The following is a 10,389-nucleotide window of genomic DNA, read 5'->3' as shown; positions in this document are numbered from 1 at the left end:
GCCGTACGTAGGATCGGAACTTCACTATTATTGCGTTTACGTGAGAAGGCATATTTATTCGTCCTGATTGGTCCGTTTATTAGTTGTGTTGTTTTATTTTACATTTCATCGCTCATAAAATGATCCTTGTTGACAGCCCCTGTGATTTAAAACTGGCAACGCCCCCCCCCCCCCAAAAAAAAGTTTGCTAGTCTGCCAACAGCTCAACTGGTCTGTAACACAAAACAGGTTGGGGGCCAGCGAGTTAAGCTACTGTACGTCTGTGTGTGTGTGTGTGTGTGTGTGTGTGTGTGTGTGTCTAAACAACTGTGAGACAAAATGCGCTGAATTCACGTTTGGCCACCGCGTTTCATTGCGAAAGGACGTGCGGCAACGCATTTGTCAAGGTTTCCGCAGGCGTCACTTGAGCGCACGCACGCAATTGGTTTGCTTTCGGGCTTTCTTTGACATTTTCGTCTTCTTGACTCGCCATTAATTATCCTCGCGCCACGACGTGAACTTTTGAACATCCGCGTTGAATGTTGTTGATAAACGACGTGTCCGGATGTCGCTTGCTCACATCCCAGCGTGGCGGTGGAGGTGTGTGTGTGTGTGTGGGGGGGGGGGGGGGGGGGCGGGGTTCATTCATGGAAATAAGGCCCGAAAAGCTGGCCTGATTAATGATGATGACACCATGTTTGGAGAGAAAATGAAAAGGCACTTGGCCGGCAACGCGCTCCAGTGGTCGGATCAAACAAGAGCGCGGCGTGCCCGCTCGCCAGATTATGTATTTGCAGTCGGCTGGCAAATGTTCCCCGCCTTGATAAATTGGAGCTTGTTGGCTGTCGAAGCAGCTTTGGGCGCGTTGGTGCGTCGCACCTGCGTTATTTTGCCTCGTAACTTTCGGTAAAGTTTTGCTAATTTTAAGAAGATTTCGTGTCAGGAACTTCTTGCGACCAAGGAGCACGTCTGGCGAGCAATGCAAAAATAATCAGTATGAATGATATTTACGCGTCATATTTTGTCGATTACATTTTGTGGAAACCAACAAAAACACTTCTTTTTAGGAAAGAGCAACATCAATAGTTTGTCTTCTTTTTCGGGAAATGAACAATGCCGATAATTGACGGCTATTTACATTTATTCAGTTGTTAATTTATGGGTCATTTCCAAATGACAATTTTGTCGTGAAAATGTTTTACATATTGTTAGAAAATGCGCAACTATTAATTCGGATTCAGGTACGACTTTGGTCCGTTACCTCCGTCAGACAATCGGCAAAACATGTTGTTTGTTTTTTTCCAAAGTAAAAACAAATGTTGCAAATGGATGCAAAAAAAAAAAGCAACTCTTGAAATGGAAGGAATTTGTTGAGAGGCACAAATTCTGAGGACTTGGACAACTTTAAGTTGAAAGTTTGTTCAACGATTATTCAATGACCATCGACGATTATCAATCAATGAACTCATCATTTATACCTGGCAAGGCTTCTTTTCTGTCGAGAGTGCGTTTCATACTCGAGGTTCCTCAGCGCTTCACTTGATTATCGGTCAAAGAATCGATCAAATGATCGATTCGTTCGATTAATCATGATTCGAATCGATTAATCGTGATTATCGTTTTGACGATAATCGTCGAAAGCTAAAAAAAATTATTCTTTTAAATTTGTCCAAGCGACAACTTGGAACTTGGCGCACTCGAAGAGAAGACGTCAAAGGAGCGCGACTCACGTTGGATTATTTTCAAATGAGAAAGTTGTTTGGCGATGTTTGGAAACTACTATTCTGAACCACGTCGGGCCGCGCCGCTGTAACGGATCGAGCTCCACTTTGGACAGGACGGGAAACGCTGAGCTGATCCGACACACTTAAGTGTTCCCCCTCCGCTCTTCCTGCCTGATCTTGGATTTGCCGGTTTGTAGCCTGCCGTGAATGCGAACGGAGCGGCGATTTTTTTCCGCCGGCTACCCCAAAGGTGCCGGCTCGTCCGAGTGGCCTCGTGTCCCCGTATAGCAACCCGCCGGCCACTCAATCTCCGCCGGCGGGTTGTTTGAAATAACGGAGTGCTGGAAATGCAGGCGCCGCGTCCCCCCCCCGGCCGGGCCATTTGCAGCGCGGCGGCATGGGGGTGAGCGCCATTTGGAAGATTGACAGCACGATCGCCGACATCTTAATCACGTCGGCCCGTCTCCTTAATCAGGGCGAGTAGGACTGTTCAACGTAATGCGGCAGTCCATCAGCGCGCCCGCCATCATTCCCGTTAATAATTTGGCTCACCTTCAAGGAACGCTCACTGGCGGAACAGGCGGACGAACGGCGCCTTTTTTCTTTGCGATAACTTTTGTGTGACATCTCGGCGGGATGACTGTACCGCGCTTCTTTTTGGAGTCTGCCAGTCTTCGCTCAACCGTCGATCCGAAATTCCCAACTGGAGCTCGTAGGAGGGAGTCAAGGAAAGCAGGAGTTTCCTTGACTGGCTCCCTCCACGTTTCAGGGTTCATTTTAAGGTTTTTTTTTTTTTTTTTTGGGCTATTAATCTAGAAATGGTCTCCCTTCACATGTGAAAACCAACATTCTTTTCCCTAGGTATGACCAACAAATAAAACAAACAAACAAACAAACAAACAAAGCACATCGCCAAATGTCATCATGGAAGTATTTGTGATCGACATGTGAAATTCAGCCGCGTTCCGTATCGCCTCATATGTGTGAAAATCAAAGAATAGCTTTCCCCCTGCTCGTGCCAATAAATGAACACCAGAAGGCTGTGCGCCACGAAGCGCCCCCCCCCTTCCCCACCCCCGTGTGAAAACGGATCCGGTTTTCTGCAAGAGAGCCAAAAAGTCTCGAGGAAGGAGAATGTGATTACGGAGACACCTGACTTAGTCAGAGTGCACTTGGATCCTGCCGTCGCATTTTGAAGCAGCGATATGGAGGATGAGGAGGAGGAGGAAGGTGGTCCATATACACACATTATTCCCCTCCTTCAATTTGGACTGATGAAACGTGCTAGCGGAACGGCAAGCGTGGACGCTCGTGGCCTGGGCGGCCCGACGTTAACCGGGAAGTGTTGGCAAGACGACGACGGCCTTGTTTGTAAGAACACCAGCTCACGGCCGGAGCTTGCCATCTCCTCGCGGGGGACTTGGGGGGTGGGGGGTGGGGGGGGGGGCGCTGACAGAAGGGCGTGGCTGGCCGCGAGTGACCTATACATGATTTTTATGTATTTATTTATTTTTGGGACGCACTGCTATAAAATGTAATTGCACATCCACAACAGTAGGGGGCTGTGGCTGATCTGATTGATTTATTATTTTTATTTCTTTATATCAGGAAAAAAAAACAAATGAGAAGAAAAGTTATATTTTTGGAAAAAGTCCACTTTAAAGAATGTGTATATATATATATATATATACAAAATGTACACTATGGACTTTTTATTGAAAACATTTTGAGACGAAAGCGATTTATTTTTTATTTTTTCAATTTTTTTTTGGATGAAAGAGTTCCTATTTTTAACACTTTTTTGGGTCACAACATTGTTGCGGCTGAAAGCGAGTGACTAACGCCATCAACTTGATCGCATAAAATCCACTCATGTGCTCCTTTCTTGGAATTAGTTCAGAAAGTCCCCCCCCCCCCCGCGAACATAACGCTAATGTGTTTTGAGCAATCGTGCGATTTACCTCGTCCGTCAGCGGGCGAACTTAATAGTGTCGTTAAGGTTAGCGTCTATTACGAGTGACTAATGTCATGTTGCTTTACGGCGCGCCGCTAATGCACGGGGCTTGGAAAACACCATTTTAATTCTGCAGACCGCAGCAGCCGCTGTAATTGAGATGTTATGGTGTGTTTTGAGAAATTGAGAGTGGGGGCGAGCGCGCTAGCTGTTGGAAAGCGTTATTAAATTGAGCGCGGGCATATCGAGTCCGCGCGCCGACCGCTATTTGTGTGAAGAGCCACTGACCTTGATCGGCCGCCGCGGCTTTCCATCCAAATTGGAGAATTCTAAATCGTCCAACGGAGAGAAGGCAAGGAAAAGCATCTTTTCATCGTTCTTGTTGGTACTTGATGAAATATGAAAGGACTGTTCAAAGGTTGGAGGCGTCACAAAACCAAAAGTTATTAGCATCGCTAAAAGCTTTTTTAAATTCAAAATAGGTGATTGGGGTGAAACCAAGAAAACAGGTTTGAGTTGTTATTGTGTTTTTTTGTTAAATGACTAGGCTTGAAAAAGTTACTGCCCCCCTCAATTCCCAGCGAACGCCCATGGAAAGTTTCCCAATTGAAATCTTTGCAAGATTTCCCAGTTGCACTCGCCATGGAAATTGACCGGAAATTTCCACTCGGAGCTGCTATGATTGATGGCGGCGACTTTTAGTCTTCAGTCTGGAACCCACAAAAGCACCACATAGACACTCACCACATCGCTTCTTGTTGTTGTTGTTGTTGTTGTTGTTGTTTTTTTTTTTTTTTTTGACATTCAACGAGACAAAATGTCCATCTGCCAATCTGTCGGGAATGCGCTGTGGAGGTTATTAACATGCCCTTGCCCCCACATCCCCCCCAAAAAGAGGTTCAGCTTCTCCTCCATAAATCGCCCGCCAGGCACTTTTATTGCCGCTTGCAAATAGAAAGCCGTGCTGTATTTTATGACAGCCATCACAAACTCATTGGGATTCTTATTATGCCTCTGTTCTTTTGGCTTGGACCCCCCCCCCCCCCCCCACACACACACACACGCGCGCACACACTCTGTGGCGCAGCTCGTGTGCACAAGTTTACACTGTCTGAGAGAGAATATAATCCCAAGGTAATTGCACTTTGCCCGTACGTCTCATTTGCATATGGACCGGCCTCTCCCCCTATTTGCAGCCAATTGCTGATCGGCGCAGAACGCCATCAGAGACGCGGACCGCCGCCCATTTATGATGAGGACGCGAGACATCATCGACCGCGTGTATGTCGTTTCCCCACAAATGTTGTATTTTGGGGGCCATCGATGTTTCCATTGTGTTTGGAATATTTGATGACCGTGCGGGCGTCTTCAGAGCAGATAGCGCGTGAAGGCCATTTCTGTCGAGATTGCATTTGAGTGATGAAAAGCTGCATTGAAATGCGCTTGCACATTGCAAGAAGTATGGGAGGAGGAGAAGTGGATGTCAGCGGTCTCTGAATTGGGGATTTTTAACGGGGGATATTTGGATATTTTTGGAGTGGGAATTCTGAATAGGCCGAATGTTAGATCAAATGATTTGAATTGGACAAGAATGAATTCATAGTTTTACAAGAACAGTGAAATCAAATAAAAGTAGCTTTTTTTTTATTGAGAAAACAATATTTTGAGAATATTTTAAGTTAAAAAAATTTTTTTTAAAAGAAATGTTTATTCACACTGAAAGTATCACGATGAGTTTGGCGATGTGATCCACGCAAGCAGCGATTCCAAAATACGCTCCTGAGCTGCTGGGATTAGGAACACTGCGAGCCAGCAGATTATCAAGTATCTGGGCAGGCAGATGCGCCCAAGAGAGGGGAAAAAAAAAAAAAAAGCAGAGGCACAAAAAAAGAGCCAGATCTCCATCAAGGCGAGGAGGGTATGATCAATTCATTGTGCCCGTAACTGAGAAAGCAAATTTCACGCTGTCAACACATCAAGAAGACAGCTCACCTTCCCCCTCACCCCCTGGTCTTTTGTTTTAACGTCTTTTTTGATCCCCCCCCCCCCCCCCCCGCCCCTCCCCTCTACACTCTGGAACGTCTTCGCTGGCTGGCGATGGAACGTGACGCACACATGACAGAAAACACACAGTGGCATGCTTTAACCCATATTTGCTGAGTATGGTAAACGCCTGTGTGTAAATTTTTAAAGAGGTTTAGCCAAACCCGAGCTGGAAACGTTTACGCCCCCCCACCCCCACCCACCCCCACCCCACATTTTGCCCAGTGGAGCTTCGTCCTTATCGGCGCGCTGCACCCACGCCACTGCGCCTGTCGTCGCCAGCAGCCGACCTCCTCTCCTGCTTGACCACATTCATCCCGAGGGCTCTTGTCTGGGGGTGATAAGCTGTCAAACGTAGCGGGAACTGCGCAAAGCGCCCCCCCCCCCCCCCACCACCCCCACCTCCTCCCCGACAAAATTCCCCTCTGCTCTGCTCCCGTCCACAGTCTCCAAAATAGAGGTGGACGACTCATTCTTTTGAGGGTACTTCAAAATACTTTTTTCGAGTCTGATCGGTGACACAGTCGGCTTACAGCCGCCTCATGTGCGCCGCAGGCCCAACTCTCAGGCAGCTCAATTTCTTTCTTCACTCACTCACATTAAAACGGATAACACACGTGGAACACTCTCACACCAGAGCCAATTATGTCGGTGAATGTTTGTTTCCCCCCGCGCGCGCGTGTGTGTGTGTGTGTGTGTGTGAGAGACAATGGACTAGCGCAACAAGCTAACATCGGCGCGTGTCGACCTTTGTTCACAAGCAGGATGGCCGATCGCTCAATGAGTCGAGTCCATCGCTCAACGAGTGCGCAGAGTCTTTTTTTTTTTCTTCTTGGTCTGTGTTTTGATGTGAAAACAACTTAAGAAAAATCTTGCGGGCTCACAGGGGACCAAAAACAAAGACGCTGGATGCTAATTTCGCCAGATTTCTCGTGTCTGTGCCAGCTAATTTTACACTAGACGCTCCCCCACACATACAAACATCAAAGTCAGTCTGACACCAAGCGCCACAGTTTGATTTCACAACATCGCAGTATCTACTGTGCTACTGCACGTTTACTGGAATGATCTTTTTCTAGCTTTATCACAACATCTTGTCCTTGTGGCTGTCCGTCAACAATGCCAAACTAGATACTTCAATATCCTTGCCTCGTGATTTTATTACCTACTGGCCTCCGTATTTGATTATTGATTCTCGGGACTAAGTGTTACACGGCTAAAAAAAAAAAAAAAAAAAATCATCGAATTAGCACTCGCACTCTTTTGGCTAGCCATTCAGGATAATCTTCACCTTGCGCGACAGGAATGAACAGAACATCTCAAAACAATCCGTTGTCTCAAAAGCCAGCACTGTAAACCACTGGGGGCAATATCCAATCTCAATTCGAGGCCAAAAACGATCAGGGTGGAACCCGCGAATAGTAGCAGTGTTGCGGGAGATGTCCTCTTGGGTTATTTGAAAGAATTATGTTGTTTTTTTTTAAACCTAAAAAGACCATCATCAAAACAAGCCATGGATTATTTATTTATTTATTTATTTGGGGGGGGGGTGGTCTTCAGACTATAAGATGCAGATAAAATTCTTTTATTTTCTCCAAAATCTCGAGCGCGCCTGTATTTTTTTATGGATGTTGAACACGAAGTTGACAAAAGTGTTTGTTTTTGGGGGTGGGAGGGGCCAGCCAGGCAGCCTCCTCAGCCAGGGCGCTGTGCACCTCCCACCTGTAGCTCATCAGCTCGTTTGGGCCGGTCTAAGATGGCTCCCGAAGCAGTCCTCGGTGCAAGTTCGTGTCGTGAGCACCCCGCAGCAAGCAGTTCTCGCGTCCTTCCTCTCCCCGCGGACTCTTTGTGCTCTCGCTTGAATGCTAAGTAAGTTTTCAGTTCGAATTCTCCTGCGTTGACTTTGCAAGACCAATAAACTACGCCAAGTTTCGGCTAACGCCATCCTTGTCTGGTGCTGTGCGTTTGGGGTTACGTACAAACCCTCACACTTGTTTCCTTAATGAGCACTCATGCCCGCTTTTAACTTCATAAATGGAAATTTCCCCAAATAAATTTTGTCATTGATACTGCGCCTTATAGTCCCCCCCAAAAAAAATACAGCACATGATGGCCGCTGCTACACTTTACAGCTTTGGAAAATACCCGAGCGAGATACCCGAGGGTGCCAAAGCTGAGTCAATTTGGAAGTTGCCAAATGTACCCCCTTCTTGTGACCGCGCAAGAAGTGACAAGTGTTCTTTGTAATGAGGTTTGCGCTAATGACAGATGTTCCTGTTAGCTACTTGGAACGGGAAAAACAGACATCTCACTCTCTCTCTCACGCCGAGTGTGCGGAAAGGTTAATTATATTCTCAGTGATTGTGATTAGCGACAAGCCCGGGAGAGCGTGACGGGACGCTGAAATCGGGTGGGCAGGTAGAAAATGAGCAGGGATTGCGTGTGAATATTAATTTGTGCCGCAAGGCTAAAAAAAAAAAAAAAAAAAGAGAGAGATGGCTTTGGAAAGCTGTAATTAGGGACATAAAGTCGGAGGTCTTGATGCCTGTTGGAGCCACCCACTTGCGGCAAGCGCCTGTTTTATGAACTCGGGAGCGGTAGAAACTGCGGAGCTGACAAAGCTCCGAGGTTATGAGGCTTTCAAGTGCGGATGCTATCTCGGTCCGGGGGAGAGGGGGGGGGGGGGCAAGACTGGGCAAAGGTGGAGCCCAGAGAGAACGCGCTCATCCAGCAACTTGCTATGCGATCGATGGGCTGACGCGGTATACAAAGTTTACAAGAGAACTGAATCACTCGCGAGGCCTTTTTCCACCGCGCTTTATGCTAGTTCTGAGCCCCTGCCCAGGTTAGCACCGGTTCTTTCTTTTCCCACCAAACCAAATTGGCCCTAGCTCTGTGCTTGAAACTGGCCCCAATGATTTGTTGCGCCGGACTTTGGCCGCCAACTAGGTCAGGGGGGGCGGGCGGGTGTGGTTTTGGCGCCATTGCGTCCCACCAGAAGCGCGATTGCGCACGCGCCCCAAACGTGCCCCGATTTGCATCCGCCCTCGTGACCAACGATGAAGAAAAAGAGAAGCGTACGAGTATCATCGAGGCTACGCTAAGTGGCCTAGCGCATGCTAATCATTACCGAGTCAACTTTGGATCGCCCAAGCCGACGCCATCGGTCCCATTGATCCGGTTTGCCCCTTCCACATCTTCTCTTGCCGATGTGCCTTCTCCCCTCCAGTCAAAACGAATCCTTTACACTGCCGGCTGCGATGCGGTCGACACTCCTTCCGGTCAAGATCATCAACGCAAATACGGGCGCGAGCTATATGCCGGGCTGACCTTTGGTCTCCGGACACCTCGATCGGTTTGCTGGGTTTTCCACCAGTTGTTTGAGACGTTGGGGCAGAAAGGGAATTGCCACAGCTCGGTGTTAGTCTCGGGGTTAGTCTAAGCAGGTGTTTGGGTTAGCGTTTAGTTGATAACGCACGCAAGCGTTTGGTCGAGTACTTCGTTTGTTTGGGTTTAATCCTAGCCGTCGCGGTCGCAATCTTGGCTCGTCTTGGGCTGTACCAGAAACGTTTCCGAATGTTTGTCTTGTTTGGAGACACTTGACAAAAGTGATCCCAATTCCCTCCCGTTGCTACTTTGCCTTCTCTCGTTTCTCTTGCTACTTCGATCAAACTTACACAGTCCGGACCGATCCGATCGAAAAATGCCCGTGAAGGTCGTCACCGTAAATATGAGCGGGAGCTTTTTTTTTGCTGCGACTTTAGTCCTCTGAGATCTTTTATTTATTTTTATTTTTTATGTTTCCCAGGTCTCTCATCGGTCCTTTGCGGAGTGCAGAAGGTGGATCACGCTCCCCATCTCTCCTTTCGCCCCCCCCCCCACCCCCCAGAGTGATAGAGGAGGGAGGATATTCCAGCAGCAGCAGAAACAGTCACGGCGGCTTCAGCGGCTGCGACGGCATCCACAGCGGCGGCGTTACGCGACGGACGCAGAGCGTTGGAGAGGGAGAGCGAGGGAGCGCGAGGGAGCGCTGTCTGTGTGTCTGGCTCTGTGGGTGTGCGCGAGCGCGAGTTCCGATGCACCGCGCTCAGCGTGGCATCGCGGCGCGGCAGGCTGCGCGTTCCCATCGGTTCCCCCCCCGGCGCTCCTCAAGGCCAAGGCGGGGGATGAAGCAGCAGCACCAGTGAGGGACCCCCCCCCCGCTCCCACGGCTGGTGGCATCGCACGCGAGCAGCTTGAGCGGCAGCACCGGCAGAATGGCGGGCGAGCTGGAGACTTAACCGCTGACGCCAGCGTGACGGATGAAAGCCGGCGCGTGGCTGCCCGCCCCAGGAGCCATGTGAGAGTGTCTCGGGCCACCAGCAACTCTTGGACATGTTTCCCAGGTCGGAGTCTGGATTCCTCCCCGCCTTTGAACTTGTTTTGTTTCTCCTGGTGCTCTCCGGATGTCCCGAAGCCACCTACCCGGCTCGGACCAAAGGGAGATGGAACAAGGGAGGTAAGAGAGCGCGCTTCCTCGCGTTTGGCGTTCGGCGTCCGGGTTGGCGCTGATGCGATGCCGGGTGGCCTCGCTTTTGGGCGGAGAGAAACCTCCTGTTGAGTTGTGGGTCCAATTGGTTTCACCTTTGGAATCCGTTACATTTGGATCATTGAACACATGAACGAGAAGTCAACATAACAGGAGGGTTC

The 10,389-nt window shown here is 48.9% G+C and overlaps 1 protein-coding gene across 4 annotated transcripts in view; it reads left to right on the top strand.

The window, feature by feature from the left end:
* The first annotated feature begins 9,657 nt into the window (after positions 1–9,657).
* Positions 9,658–10,389, top strand: part of robo2 (roundabout, axon guidance receptor, homolog 2 (Drosophila)) — a 221,802-nt gene continuing 221,070 nt past the window's right edge. For all 4 annotated transcript variants that reach the window (XM_086124773.1, XM_086124775.1, XM_086124776.1 and 1 more), the window contains exon 1: positions 9,658–10,198. In XM_086124773.1, coding sequence (XP_085980899.1) covers positions 10,075–10,198 — 124 coding nt within the window. In that variant the 5' untranslated portion in view covers positions 9,658–10,074. The remainder of the gene's footprint in view (positions 10,199–10,389) is intronic.

This window comes from Hippocampus guttulatus, chromosome 12, assembly GCF_054856545.1.
Source record: "Hippocampus guttulatus isolate MCC_2025c chromosome 12, RoL_Hgut_1.0, whole genome shotgun sequence".
NCBI lineage: Eukaryota > Metazoa > Chordata > Actinopteri > Syngnathiformes > Syngnathidae > Hippocampus > Hippocampus guttulatus.
This window is presented reverse-complemented; position numbering and strand designations above follow the sequence as displayed.